Source organism: Thamnophis elegans, unplaced genomic scaffold (genome assembly GCF_009769535.1).
Source record: "Thamnophis elegans isolate rThaEle1 unplaced genomic scaffold, rThaEle1.pri scaffold_88_arrow_ctg1, whole genome shotgun sequence".
NCBI lineage: Eukaryota > Metazoa > Chordata > Lepidosauria > Squamata > Colubridae > Thamnophis > Thamnophis elegans.
This window is the reverse complement of record NW_022473912.1, coordinates 225,660-241,479: the sequence shown is the minus strand read 5'-3', so window position 1 is coordinate 241,479 and position 15,820 is coordinate 225,660. Positions and strand designations below refer to the sequence as shown.

General features: G+C 41.4%; 1 protein-coding gene across 1 annotated transcript in view; it reads right to left on the bottom strand.

Moving 5' to 3' along the window:
* The window catches only part of LOC116523666 (procollagen galactosyltransferase 2-like), a gene marked incomplete at its 3' end in the record, with an annotated part of 40,792 nt that extends 27,344 nt beyond the window's left edge, over window positions 1-13,448 (bottom strand). The window contains exon 1 of the mRNA XM_032238793.1: window positions 13,088-13,448. Coding sequence (XP_032094684.1) covers window positions 13,088-13,356 — 269 coding nt within the window. The remainder of the gene's footprint in view (window positions 1-13,087) is intronic.
* Window positions 13,449-15,820: the final 2,372 nt, after the last annotated feature.

Below are 15,820 nucleotides of genomic sequence, written 5' to 3'. Positions count from 1 at the left end.
AAAGAGAGTTATTTCAAGCGAAGGGAGAATTTTGTCTCTGGATGTAATTAAAAATGTGCAGAATAGCAAAAAATATGCAGAGTAGCAAACTAGGTGCCAGAATTTGGGGAAATCTATCTAATATCACAAACAAAAGAAATCTGCAGGTTAAGCAGATTTTGCTGAGGGCAATGCATTGAGTGAGGTCATGTGTCACTCTACAAGCATGTCACTAAAAAGATAAGAGGACATCACTCGTCAGTGAAATTCCACAAATGATTTCCTCTGGTAGCTCAAAGGTTTTGACGTTTATCCATAATGAATGAACCTATACAACCAAGGAGTCTTTTTGACCTCTGGAATCAACGCAACTATTTTTAGACACGTCGAAGCCCTCAGCATAATTCCAAGTCAAAAGATCAGTGACAAGCCCAATTTTGACTAACTAAAACACACGGACCACTGCAGAAAAGTATAACATGAGCTACAGTATAACATAGAACTGTAAAATGTCTTAAGAAATTGAATTACTTAAATCTGGGGAAATTCTGACAGTGAAAACAAATAACCAGTGGAATGAGCTGCCTCCAGAAGAAGTTGTGCGTGCTCTGTCACTAGAGGTTTTTAAGATGTTGGACAGTCATTTGTCTGAAATGATATAGGGTCTCCCGCTTCAGCAGAGGGTTGGACTAGAAGACCTCCAAGATCCCATCCGATTCTGTTATATCAAGGGTAAATGGCAAGAATTCTTTACAAATAGAAACAACAAGCTCCTGTTAAATTTGGTTCTTTTGGATGGTTCTTCTTTTTTTCTAAAAAGCAGAAAATTTTATAATGTAAAACACCCAGCATCACTGGGAATGGGGGGGGAGGGAGGGGGACCGCCCCCACAGTCTGGGTCCTCATTTTACCCACATCGGAAGGATGGAAGGCTGAGTCAACCCTGAGCCGGTGAGATTTGAACCGCTGAACTGCAGCTAACAGTCAGCTGAAGTACTGCATTCTAACCACTGCTCCACCTCGGCTCTTCTTAGCCAACAAGAAGTAGCCAATGAAAATATTTAGCCAAATACAATTTTGCATACTCCAGAGATTGCACTACATCAGAAGGACTGGAAACAGAATTTAGGAAATACCCAACGTTATAATGAACAATAGCAACTTTGGCGAATATGATAATGCAGGATCTGATGTTCTACTTCATTCCACAAAATATCTCACAATGCCCCAGTAGGTAACAGCAATAAGACTTAGACTTACATACCTGTTCTGATGCCCTTCTTCCTACACCGAAGCACGCCGAGACAAAGATACTTCAAGGATTTATTAACACACAGACTAACCTTGGCAGCAATCCAGCCTGCCAAGCTAGCCACGATAGTTTCGCAAGCTCTAGTAAATACATTGATTCCTGCGACGAGCGTGTGAAAAGTCATTCCTTTTATAGTCTTGAGAGAAGCCTAATTACCACCAGCTGAGTTCAATTATCTCCTGTAGCTGCGCAATTGTTCTTTACACCTGTTAGCCCTCCGTTGCTGGGCATCCAGGACCAACTCCTTTGTCTCCTCCCCACTGCTCCAATGCATGACATCAGGATCACGCTCCCTTGTCTCCTCCCCACTGCTCCAAGGCTCAGGCGCCTCCTGGTGGCCAACCAGCCTCTCTGCACCCTGCTCGGAGTCGGAACCCTGTCCAGGGTCCTCCACATCCTCCAGAGCCGACTCATAGGGCCCCTCGCTGTCGGAGTCTGGTGGCAGCTCCAACGGTTCCTGCTGGGCCACAACACATACCACTTCACAATGCTTTACAGCCCTCTCTAAGTGGTTTAAAGAGTCAGCATATTACCCCCAACAATCTGGGTCCTAATTAAATCTCAAAATAAATTAGGAGAAGCACTGACGAAACAAATATAAAAACTGGAATAGGAGATGTTTGTAGCTGAATACATGTTCAGTAAACACAAATACTATATATACACTCCATCTGCTACTTTCCTTTCCTTTCGCCTGGTTTATCATACTTCTTTTCTCTCAACTAATAAAGATTTGGTGTGGACCAATGCTGTTCAGCATCATTGTATCTCTAAAAGGTTTTTAGGACAGACTTCTTCAACAGATGCCCTCCTGATACTGTATATGGACATGAACTCCAGAGTTCCCTAATCATCAAAGCTATCTCTCAGTATTGTAGGGGCTGAAGTTTACCCATCTGAACATAAATATCAGTGGTGGGTTTCAAAAATTTTTAGAACCTCTTCTGTAGGTGTGCCCTGCTTTGTGGGAGTGGCTTGGCAGCCATGTGACTGAGTGGGAGTGGCTTGGCAGCCGTGTGACTGGGTGGGCGTGGGAAACTTGTAAAATGTGGTGAAACTCACTTAACAATGCTCTTGCTTAGCAACCAAAATGTTGGCTCAGAAACTCTGGCATTTGAAGCACGCAAGTCTTAAAGCTGTCAAGTTACAAGACCCTTGCACCCCTAACCCTTTAGGGAAAAAAAAACCCCAGGGGTGTTCAAACTTGACAGCTTTAAGACTTTAAGGTTTAGATAGGACTCTTAGAGGCAGGCGGGGCGATTGGTGAGGCAGCCAATCAGTGAGCGGTGGGCGGGGCAAGTGTGCTACGGACAGGCGGGAGGAGGGATCTGGAACCGGTTCTAAACGGCACGGTAGATTTGTGGAACCTCTTCTATAGAAGAGGTTAGAACTGGCATGAACCCACCCCTGGGTGGGTTATATGCTAGACAAGAGAATGGGGAGACTAGCCAGAACCTCTACATGGTATTGAATTTGGACTGGACCTTAGTAACTGGACCTTATGAAAATGAAATCCATAGATGAAGGTCACTGGGTAAAATCACATCAGGAAGGAACAGAGATGCAGAGGACAAAAACACGAAAAGAATGTAGCCAAGTCTCATTCTTTTGCTATAACAGTGATAACGACACTGTCCTATTCTACAGAATGAAGGGGTACTTTAAGAATATACTTTGCTATTTTACATACACAGATTGGAAGGAAGTATATCAAGAGCTAAATCCAATAAACTGGATGCATCGTTATTAAAATCTTCCTAACCACTACAAAAAGACTGACATTCCAAGCAGATATATGGTTCTGTCTGACAGAATCCTAGCTTCAGACACAGGAAATTAAAGTTCTATTTTCCAGGTTGCTTGTAAGATTCTCCTGCATTGATTTCCAGAAACAAAAGTGACCCGTTTTAGCTCTTGCTGCACCCATATTCAACTCCTTCCACCAAGCCCAATTTATGCCTTCTCCAATTATGAACGCAATCCCCCTCTTCATGGTTGTCGTGAGACTGGAGGAGTTTCACTATCAATAATCCATGAAATGCCTAGCGGGGAGAAGCATCATGCAAAAACAATGTATCTACTTTTTGGAAGAATATTAAGCCCTTCTTTAAATAATAAATGATTGACAATTCGATGTACACCTTTGAAAAACTGCTTTAAGCTAAAGTCAATATAATTAATATGATTAACTTCTGCCCCATTTATTGCTTCCGGAAATCTGCCTTCCACAAAGCAATTTTCTTTCTGAAACATACATGAAAAAAAGGAAGTAACAAAACTAAGGCTTAAACGTGCCAAATTTCCACTTTAAAAACTGATCCTCCTCATGTACCCATGAGTTCTGTTTTGCAATTGTTTAGTGAAAACCCAACTTCTTTCGTCAGTGGGTCATTTTGCCCTTAATCTACAGCACACCACAAAGAGATATTTCTCAACTTGACTTCCTAACACTAACCCTAATCCTGTTTTCTCTTTTGAGAGAAGCTACTGTGCTACCAGGGGATACAGTGGCTAAAACGCTGAGCTTGTCGATGAGAAAGGTCAGCAGTTGGGCAGTTTGAATCCCCAGCGCCGCGTAACGGAGTGAGCTCCCGTTACTTATCCCAGCTTCTGCCAACCTAGCAGTTAGAAAGCATGTAAAAATACAAGTAGAAAAATAGAAACCACCTTTGGTGGGAAAGTAACAGCGTTCCGTGAGCCTTCGGCTTACAGAGCTGAGGTGGCGCAGTGGTTAAATGCAGCACTGCAGGCTACTTCAGCTGACTGCAGTTCTGCAGTTCGGCTGTTCAAATCTCACCGGCTCAAGGTTGACTCCATCCTTCCGAAGTGGGTAAAATGAGGACCCGGATTGTTGTTGGGGGCAATATGCTGACTCTGTAAACCGCTTAGAGAGGGCTGAAAGCCCTATGAAGCGGTATATAAGTCTAACTGCTATTACTATTCGGTGTTTAGTCATGCTGGCCACATGACCACGGAGACGTCTTCGGACATCTCTGGCTTTGAAACCGAGATGAGCACTTAGCCCTAGATTCGGGAAAGACTAGCACATAGGTGCGAAGGGAACTTTTACCTTTACAACCCAAAACAGCAGAAAGTTTGAACCTATGCACGAAGAATGATCATCTGGCAGCCTTCCATAGGTTTCAGAATTGCAAACTACAATGTGGTCATTCTGCAATGAATTAAGAACAGATTTCAGCCACCAGCAACCTCTGTCTGCTGGAGAATCACTGAAAACATGGGCGGAGAGGGAAGAATAAAAAAAAAACACATAGTTTTAGCAGAGGGGAAAGTAACACGTGTCCGGTTTATTACTACATTAAAGAAAACCCAAATATCTATCATTTATTTGCATTTGCAGAGGTGGAAAAATAAACCTTTCCTATACTTAAGGACAGCTGTCTGGGTATTTGGCTACCATTATAATTCCCACATGGCCTTTTAGCACTTTCCACAGATTTTGAACCAGAAGGAAAAGGCTGCTTAGAAGGAGAATGCCAGAGTAGGATTAGGACTGTTTTATTTATTCATTTCTTATAAACTCTGTCTGGAGAATTTAAAACTCACATGAAAATGCAGACGTTCACCAAGATTCTCTGGTTTAATCTCAAAAAGGCAATTTGGACAAAATTACTGGGCCTTGAAAATAAGACTGCAGTATAGATAATTGGATTCCACTGAAGTGATTTTTAAAAAGGTCAAAAATTCCAGGACAACTGGCAATCCATATGTAACACACAAAAGACACTAAAGAATGACATAGATTTAGTGATGGAATGGAAAGTGTTTTCCCTTTCTACATTTCTATCTTGCATTCGTGGTCCCCTTATTCGTTATCCATTTTTATGTACTATTCTATATTTATTTATACTTAGCTATTTATAACCAAATATTGTTTACCTATATTATGCTTTATATTCTTACTAGGAGCCGAGATGGCGCAGTGGTTAGGGTGCAGTACTGCAGGCCACTTTAGCTGACTGTTATCTGCAGTTCAGCGGTTCTAATCTCACCGGCTCAAGGTTGACTCAGCCTTCCATCCTTCCGAGGTGGGTGAAATGAGGACCCAGACTGTGGGGGCGATATGCTGACTCTGTAAACCGCTTAGAGAGGGCTGAAAGCCCTATGAAGCGGTATATAAGTCTAACTGCTACTGCTAATTGCAATATAATTAGCTTTTATTTACCTTTGAGTTCTATTAAAAGCATATTTAATGTACACATATACATTTAGTTTTTTGTTTTAATTATGTCACAAACATTATTGCAAAGGATGGAGATTCAAAATATTGCTTCAACTTCAAATCTATTCTGAGTTCCCACTAATGTTTTGGAAGACTTAAAAAGATTGTTCAGAAGGGCACCCAAGTTACAGAGTTACAGTGAAAGAGGGGGGGAAATGTCTCATCTCCGGTTATAAATTTCTCTTTTCACTCTACTATACGAGCCTGATATTTTATACAACATCAATTATGGAGGAAGCTCCATTGAATACTGGTAGTCTTGACTTATGACCATAGCTGGGGCAAGAATTTCCATGGCTAAGCAAGATAGTTGTTAAGTGATTCGCTCCCAATTTTACCTTTTTTTTGCAATGATTGCTAAGTGAATCATTTGGTGAATCATGAGGATGTTAAGTGAATCCATTGATTTTGCTGGCTGGGAACCAACTGAGAAAGTCACAAATGCCCTCAAGATGCTGCAACCATCATTAATACATGCTGGGTGCCAAGTGTCCAAATTTTGATCACATGACTGTAGGAATGCTGCAACGGTTATAATAGCAATAGCACTAGCAATAGCAGTTAGACTTATATACCGCTTCATAGGGCTTTCAGCCCTCTCTAAGCGGTTTACAGAGTCAGCATATTGCCCCCAACAACAATCCGGGTCCTCATTTTACCCACCTCGGAAGGATGGAAGGCTGAGTCAACCTTGAGCCGGTGAGATTTGAACTGCCGAACTGCAACTAGCAGTCAGCTGAAGTAGCCTGCAGTGCTGCACTCTAACCACTGCGCCACCTCGGCTCATGAGAATGAGGACTGACTGCAAATCGCTTTTTTTCAGCATTCTTGAAGCTTCAAAGAGTCGCTCCAAGAAGGGTTATAAGGAAAGGACTACCTTACAGTGGAATTACTTGTAGTTTTAATTTAGAAAATCAAGGAGTAATGCAGGATGTCACTTTTATTTGTGAAGGCAAAAAAAACCCGGATTGATTTAAATCTTTCCACACCGGGAAAAAAATGCCTTGATCTATGGTCTTTTGAATTCATCCTTTTGATTTGTCTACCATTGGAATGTACTTAGGCATTGCAGTCTTGTATCTTTCAAAATATGTACACAAACTACTATTTTCAACAATTAAAAATGTGTCATTTGATATGGAAACCTGCAGCAAAGCAAAGTAACTCAATTAAATTCTCCTTCCTTGTATATTAGAACTATAGGTGTGCGGTGATAGCCAATGTTCGAAAGGAATTTATTTTCTCCCCTTGATAATTTCCAGAATTACAACCTGGATATCCCTCAGCACAATCTTTTAAATCCCATTAGTTCAAAAGTTTATCTAAAGAGTACAGAATATTGTTACAAGCGACTTAATGGGAAGAAAACCGATGTCAGTGGATAATTATAGTATGTCATTGGTGATTTTTCTGACATACTCCCAAATCCTTAGAGAAGAGTTTTTAGATTTTTAAAGTGTTGCTCATACTTTTAGCAAAAGAATGAGATTATATTTGGAAAGTGACTTAAAATAAAAACACAACTTGTTCTTTCTTCCCAAATCTTCGATACAAACATTTGTTAAAGTTAATAAGCATCTTTGCATCTTAAAACAAGGACACAAATGTTTTTAAAAAGCAGAAAGCCCATAAACATTTCTTTTCCCAGTTTGGATTCTATCAACCTTCAACCATTATTGTAGTCACACATCAATCATATTAAATTGAGAAAATATGTATTCAGGGTCCTTCGTAATAAAAGGCTACTAGATATCCATTTCCCTTACTTGAATTCAACTACAACTGATGTTTCTGCAATGGTTAAACAACAGGCTAGAAACTAGGAGACTCTGAATTTTAGTCTTGCCTTAGCCATGAAAACTGGCTGGAGTACTTTGGACCACATACTGTCTCTAGAACATGACATTCAGGTCTGTCAGTCAATTCTTATCACCACCAAATGGTTCAACCTTTGGTTGATCTGAAAAAAGCAGAGCCTTCCTTTGTGGGGAAATGCTACCCGGTTTCCCCAAAAATAAGACCTCCCAGATAATAAGCCCAATTGGGCTTTTGAGCTCATGTTCTAAAATAAGCCCTCCCCTGAAAATAAGCCCTCCCCGAAAATATTGCAACACAGCAGCAGCCATGAGGTGACCATGCTCACCACCTTCTGCAACTCAAAAATAATAAGACCTCCCTAAAAATAAGGCCAAGTGCCTTTAAAAGAAAATAACACTCTGTCTTATTTTTGGGGAAACATGGTGTTCTGACCCCCCCTCGTTCCACACCAAAGCACACTCCGAGCCAGAGATAAATTATGGCATTTAATTAACAGACAGACAGGTCCTTGGCAGCAACCCAGCACAGACAGGTTTGGGCAGCAATAAACACAGATAAGGCTTGGCAGCAATCCAGCCTGCCAAGCTCATACAAAGTTCTCTGACATTCGATTCTGTGTTGACTTCTGCCAAGAGGGGTGTGTGCACAAGTAGCCTTTTTATAGTCTGGAGAGGAGCCTAATGACCATCAGCTGAGTGCAGTTACCTCCTGTAATTGCGTAATTGTTCCTGACGCCTAGTAGCTCTTCGATAGCGTGAATCCAGGAACAACTCACTACTGACGTCCGGCTCACTCTCCCTTGCCTCCTCCCCACTGGTCCAAGGCTCAGGTGCCTCCTGGTGGCCAACCAGCCTCTCTGCACCCTGCTCGGAGTCGGAACCCTGTCCAGGGTCCTCCACGTCCTCCAGAGCCGACTCAGAGGGCCCTTCGCTGTCGGAGTCTGGTGGTAGCTCCAACGGCTCCTGCTGGGCCACAACACATGGTAGGAAGAAACAAAACTGCTGCACACATCTGTTATACAACATATTAAATCCTGGACATATAAAATGTAAATTAAATCCTGATTAGAGACTTCTGCCAAGGAGGGACAAGCCACATGCTCTACCCTAGCCAATAGCCAACTTTGGTACCATAAATGCTGTTTAGCCAGCCCATCTCAGCTTCTGATGCTATGTGTGAATTCCTTATCCAATAATGGCCATGTTGACAATTCTGAGGATTCAAAATTCCCATATTTAAAGAGGCCAGGCTGGGAGAGTTTAATTTTAAGGAATAGGTTTATTACAAGGGCCGACAACTGCTGAATCTTGTCTGGTTAGTGGTTTGCTGAAGCCTAAAATATTCTAGGCTGTAGCTATGTTGCCATCACCTGTAGTTATATTTTCTGAACCAGCACATATAAAGTTGCACTTAACTGAACTCATTGCTTAGAAATGATTTGCAGTTATCTGAAAAAGCTAGCAAAGCAGTTCTTTCCCAAAAACATGGGGAAGTATTTTATAAGAAGTTAAAACACTGCTGCACCTACCTTGCTCAGAGATTAAGAATTCACCAGGGTGTCTTTCTCACATTAGTCTTTGCTAATCGTCATCCAAACTACCTGGGATTTAACAAATTTCCTTTGGATCTAAGCTTTGCTCTATCATTGAGCTAGAACTGCCTTCTCACCCTCTGGAACGAGCTCCCCGTGGAGATTCGAACCCTCACCACCCTCCAGGCCTTCCGCAAAGCCCTTAAAACCTGGCTGTTCCGACAGGCCTGGGGCTAAAGAGCTTTTGCCCCCCCCCCCCTCGAATGGTATGGTTGTTGTGTGCTTTTAAATTGTGTATTGTTCTGTTCGTCTTTTTTATCCCTTATCTGTACCCCTTTCCCTGACTTGGATTGTGAGCCGCCCTGAGTCCCCTTCGGGGAAAAGGGCGGCATATAAATGCAATAAATTCAATTCAATTCAATGTCATGTAGCAGTGGCGAAAAAGGATTGTCATTTTCATCTACTAAAGCGCATAATGTCTTTTTCTGAATACGTAAAGCAAAAAAGAAAGACTGGAGCATAATGACTCAGTCATAATGCAACATGACTCTTGGTTTGGAAGGCAAAAGCACGCAGTACATTCTCTTCCGATGGGAAACCACATTGATATGCTAAGGAAAACAACATGGACATGCACTGCAGTCTGTTAAAAATGGTGGTTGGTTCATACACAAGAGGAGAGAAGCCATCTGCTTGCCAGAGCGCATGATTCAGAATGGCTTTCTGAACAAATGCTTTTCCCTACAACTGGAGACCTAAAATGTTATAGCTAGCTGCAGGCATGGGGGATTTAGCAATAGCAATAGCAGTTAGACTTATACACCGCTTCATAGGGCTTTCAGCCCTCTCTAAGCGGTTTACAGAGTCAGCATATTGCCCTCAACAACAATCCGGGTCCTCATTTTACCCACCTCGGAAGGATGGAAGGCTGAGTCAACCCTGAGCCGGTGAGATTTGAACAGCCGAACTGCAGAACTGCAGTCAGCTGAAGTAGCCTGCAGTGCTGCATTTAACCACTGCGCCACCTCGGCTCTTTAGCCCTTTACTAAACCATCATTGTCAGAATTGGCAAATTCTTGACAACCAGACTACAAAACTTCACGACCTGCTCCTATCCGCCATACTTCCCATATAGACTGCCTTCCCCACTAAGCACTGCTTATCTTTTGCATTTTCCAGTTCAAAGAATAAAATATTAAATGGGACTCAAGGTACTGGCTATTTTACAGTCTCGGAGAACAAGATTGGAAAACATTTTTAATTTTAAAAAAAATTGAGCTTATTTTATTGCTTTCTACTTTTTTTTCTTTTTGAGGTGCAAAGCGAGGAGCCCTTAACCCCAGGAATCCTCTCCATATGTTAAATCATTTAAAACCTGCAATTATCATGCTGAAAGAGATGTCCACTTTGACTTGAATCATGTGCCCTAGCAAATACAAATATAGTGGTCCACCACTGAACTTAAATTGTCTTTTATGTAAGCCGCCCGGAGTCCTTCGGGATTGGGCGGCATATAAATTTCTTCCTACAGCAGCAATTGGGAAAGCCTAACACTTAAGAGCAGACCCAGACAGGTACTCCCCTAAGGGAGTAATTCTCTATATTGTCATTCCTGAGTAGCTGGATTCAGCAGCAACATTTTTTATCCACAGGCTGCCAAACTGCCTTTTTCAGCAGTCCCCCCCCCCCCCCAGAAGCTCCTCCAGCCTTCCTTCACAAATACCTTTCCTGGGGGATTTCAAACGCAGGCAGCCATAACATGTTTGGAAAGTGGGGTAGGGGTTGAAGTCATACAAAAGACATTCCCATCTGGTTTCTTTAAATTAGGTATAAACTGACATTACAGTCCTCCTGAAATATACATAGATAGATAGATAGATAGATAGATAGATAGATATGATTGATAGATAGAGATAGATATAGATAGATAGATAGATAGATAGATAGATAGATAGATAGATAGATATGATAGATGATAGATGGATAGATAGATAGATATAGATATAGATGTGACTTTAATATGTATGTATGTATGTATGTATGTATGTATGTATAGATAGATAGATAGATAAGAGATAGAGATGATAGATAGATAGATGATAGATAGATATAGATAGATAAGATAGATAGATAGATAGATAGATAGAGATGATAGATGATAGATAGATAGATAGATAGATAGATAGATAGATAGATAAGAGATATAGATGATAGATAGATAGATGATAGATAGATAGATATAGATAGATAGTTAAGATAGATAGAGATGATAGATGATAGATAGATAAGATAGATAGATAGATAGATGATAGATAGATATGATTGATAGATAGAGATAGATATAGATAGATAGATATATGATAGATATGATAGATGATAGATAGATAGATAGATGATAGATAGATATGATTGATAGATAGAGATAGAGATAGATAGATAGATAGATAGATATAGATGTGACTTTAATATATATGTATGTATGTATAGATAGATAGATAGATAAGAGATAGAGCTGATAGATGATAGATAGATAGATGATAGATAGATAGATATAGATAGATAGATAAGATAGATAGATAGAGCTGATAGATGATAGATAGATGATAGATTAGATAGATAGATAGATAGATAGATAAGAGATAGAGATGATAGATGATAGATAGATAGATAGATATAGATATAGATGTGACTTTAATATATATGTATGTATGTATGTATGTATGTATGTATGTATGTATAGATAGATAGATAGATAAGAGATAGAGATGATAGATGATAGATGATAGATAGATAGATAGATGATAGATAGATAGATATAGATAGATAAGATAGATAGATAGATAGATAGAGATGATAGATGATAGATAGATAGATAAGAGATAGAGATGATAGATGATAGATAGATAGATGATAGATAGATAGATATAGATAGATAGATAGTTAAGATAGAGAGATGATAGATGATAGATAGATAAGATAGATAGATAGATAGATAGATGATAGATAGATATGATTGATAGATAGAGATAGATAGAGATAGATAGATAGATATATGATAGATATGATAGATGATAGATAGATAGATAGATGATAGATAGATATGATTGATAGATAGAGATAGAGATAGATAGATAGATAGATAGATATAGATGTGACTTTAATATATATGTATGTATGTATAGATAGATAGATAAGAGATAGAGATGATAGATGATAGATAGATAGATGATAGATAGATAGATATAGATAGATAGATAAGATAGATAGATAGATAGATAGATAGAGATGATAGATGATAGATAGATAAGATAGATAGATAGATAGATATAGATAGATAGTTAAGATAGATAGATAGAGCTGATAGATGATAGATAGATGATAGATTAGATAGATAGATAGATAGATAGATAGATAGATAGATAAGAGATAGAGATGATAGATGATAGATAGATAGATAGATAGATAGATAGATAGATAGATAGATAGATAGAGATAGATAGATAGATAGATAGAGTGTGTGTGTATGTATGTATGTATGTATGTATGTATGTATAAATACATACATATATAGCCAGTGGCTGTCCCCCTTCAATATTCTCTAAAATTAAGATAGACAGACAGACAGACACACACACACACACTCACTCACTATTGTAGGGGAACAGCCACTATATAAAAAGCAGGAGCCTAACACAATTAGCAGATGATATTAAAAGGTGCTTGCTTCATAAATCTGCCTTATCTCCTCCCTTTATTTACACAACCTATTACCTTTTACATTTTTTAAAAAAAAATCCAAACCACGTTCCCTGATCCTTTTTGCCACCCTACCACCAGAGATCCTTGTTCTCTCACTGTAACTCCCTGCCCTTAAAGACTTAATTGGAAGATCCCGAGCAAGAGGTCGACTAATTCCCCTTCTACTCTCAAGCAGTAGAGTTAAGTCTCTTCCTTCCCACCCACCCACCCACCCACCCACCCACCCAATCAGTTGGCAACCATACCTGGCACACGCTGGCATCAGTTCCTGCCCATCGCTCAGTCTCCCTGGCACCTTTTGACCAAATACCTGGAAATAACTCGGGGGGGGGGGGAGAATTTCCCATGTGATGGTTACAAACCTGCCCCCCACCCCGCTCTCCCCTGGCTCGGATCGAATCCCCCGTCCGGTTCTTCTCCGGCGGCGCTTTTTTGGCATCCTTACCAGACGGCGATCCGGTTCTTCGGGTAGCGCAGCCTCTCCAGGCAGCCGAGGAAATGGGGCAAGGAGCGGGCAGCGTTCCTGGCGAGGATGGCCAAGAAGACGGTGGGCTTCTGCAAGGCGGATTCCGGCAGGGGAGACGAGCCGGGCATCATCGCCGCCGCCGCTGTGCCGGCCACCCAGCCGTTCTTCATCCAGAGGGCGAGAGGGAAATGCAGCAGAAGCAAGAGCGGGAGCCGGCGGCGCAACGGGAAAGCCGGGATCGCGGGCATTTCTCCGCGGGGGTCGGCTGCCAAGAGCTCCCGGCGTACCTGCAGGTCCGGCTGGACGGGAAAGCGAGGAGAGCGAGCGGGAGAGCAGCTGCTCCAACGAAGAGGCGCTTCTTCCCCCCTCCCTCTTTTCTTTTAATGAATTAGGAGTGAGGGGGGGCGGAGTTCTGCTTTTGCCAAAGGCGGATTGGTGGAGGCGGCGAAACCTGCAGCCAATCCTGAGCTCCTGGCTAACTCTGAGCGCGAATCAAAACAAACCATGCGCGCCTTCTCATCCTTTCTTTCCTTTCTCTCCGCGGTCGCCCCGAAGTCCCGGGAATAATAAGGCTAAGCGCGAACCGACCAATCACAAGCGAGAAAGGGACCATCCCAGGCATCTGGCTAGCAGATTGGTGCAAAGACCATGTTGGGAGTCCTGAAGAATTTTCTTGCATTCATGTTCTTGTCTATTTCATTCCATACAGGGGTCGTTTTTGAATTTTAATGCTTTTTTTATCATGCTTTTTTAAATTTTTTTAAAAAAAATAATGGGAGGGGGAAACCATTTCCAACTTTCTGGTGTTCCGCCTGAAAGGCGTCCCACTGATACGGTTCCAATCCCACTGATCTATTTCTAATGCAGCAGTGTTAGTATTGTAGGAAGTTATAATTTAGATTTTTTTTTTTAGATTTAAAGTTTATTTATATGCCGCCCTTTTCCCTGGGGGGACTCAGGGCGGCTTACAACTTAAAATGGGGGGGGGGGAGACAAACTTTTAACATATATAACCCAGCCCTCTCCCAGAAAAAATGAAATAGCCTAGGAAATATTGAAAAAGGCAGAATATTTCTCTGGATGTGAAAAGAAAGAAACATGTTTTAAAAGACAGAATGGTTGCCTGTAGCTTCCTGCCCATCCCCACTGTTAATGGGCCATTGAGATGGCCAGGCTAGTCCACTTTACATAATAAAGACTTCACCAGCAGCTACAGAAAGGCATGATAATATACTCAACTGACCACAAGGCATCTGAGAACTCATCACAGCCTAGAGAGTAGCCCCCTGCATGGCCCCATGGGAGTCTGACAACCAATCAGAATACATTTCTTACACAGGAACGGGAAACAGAGAGGTGGGACTAAACAGGGTATAAAAGCCTAGCAAGCCCCTCCCTCAGCCCTTCTCTTCTTCTCCACCAACATTGAAACATGTGATCACCTTTTCTGTACAGGGCTCAAGCCATGTGATCCTGTCCACCATTAAACCACCTTTCCAAGCAGCCTCCATGTCTCCAGTGTCTTTTTCCCCACTTGGAGCTGAACCCAGAAGGACATTTCTCTCAACAATCCCACGACCAATACAGGGGTCGTTTTGAATTTTAATGCTTTTTTTATAATGCTTTTTTTTATTTTTATTTTTAAAAATGGGAGGGGGAAACCATTTCCAACTTTCTGGTGTTCCGCCTGAAAGGCGTCCCACTGATATGGTTCCAATCCCACTGATCTATTTCTAATGCAGCAGTGTTAGTATTGTAGGAAGTTAACACCCAGCCCTCTCCCAGAAAAATGAAATATCCTAGGAAATATTGAAAAGGCAGAATATTTCTCTGGATGTGAAAAGAAAGAAACATGTTTTAAAAGACAGAATAGCTGCCTGTAGCTTCCTGCCCATCCCCACTTTGTCAATGGGCCATTAAGAAGGCCAAGCTAGTCCCTTTACATAATAAAGGCTTCTCCACTTCAACTCCAGGGGGGATGGGATTAAGGAACTTTACCCAACTCACCACATGGCATCTGAGAACTCAACCAAACCTGGATTCAGAACACAGCCTAGAGAGTAGCCCCCTGCATGGCCCCATGGGAGTCTGACAACCAATCAGAGTACATTTCTTACACAGGAACAGGAAACAGAGAGGTGGGACTGAACAGGGTATAAAAAGCCTAGCAAGCCCCTCCCTCCGCCCTTCTCTTCTTCTCCACCAACATTGAAGCATGTGAATCACCTTTTCTGTTCAGGGCTCAAGCCATGTGGTCCTGTCCACCAATAAACCATCTTCCCAAGCAGCCTCCATGTCTCCAGTGTCTTTTCCTCCACTTGGAGCCGAACCCAGAAGGACATTTCTTTCATCAGTATTTAATACAAATGTATAAAGAGAGAGAAAATAAAATATTCACAATTTCCCCTTTCTTTGCCACGGATTTACATCTGATACATTTTTTTTTGCCTGAAGTGAGAAAGGGAAACAAAAGCGTTTGTGCACTTCTTCAAGTAGTCCCTCATCCTCTTCTCAGCCTGGAAACCATGTGTGATCTGATTCACGGGAAATTGAATCCCAGGCAAATTTATTTCCCAAGCTTCTCATTACTCAGTAGTTATGCCACACAGGTATGACTGTGAATAACATTCCACTTGATGGAAGTCTTCTCAGAATTTAGAAACTCATTTAACCATCTATCAATCACATGCATCCACTAGAACAGTGTTTTTC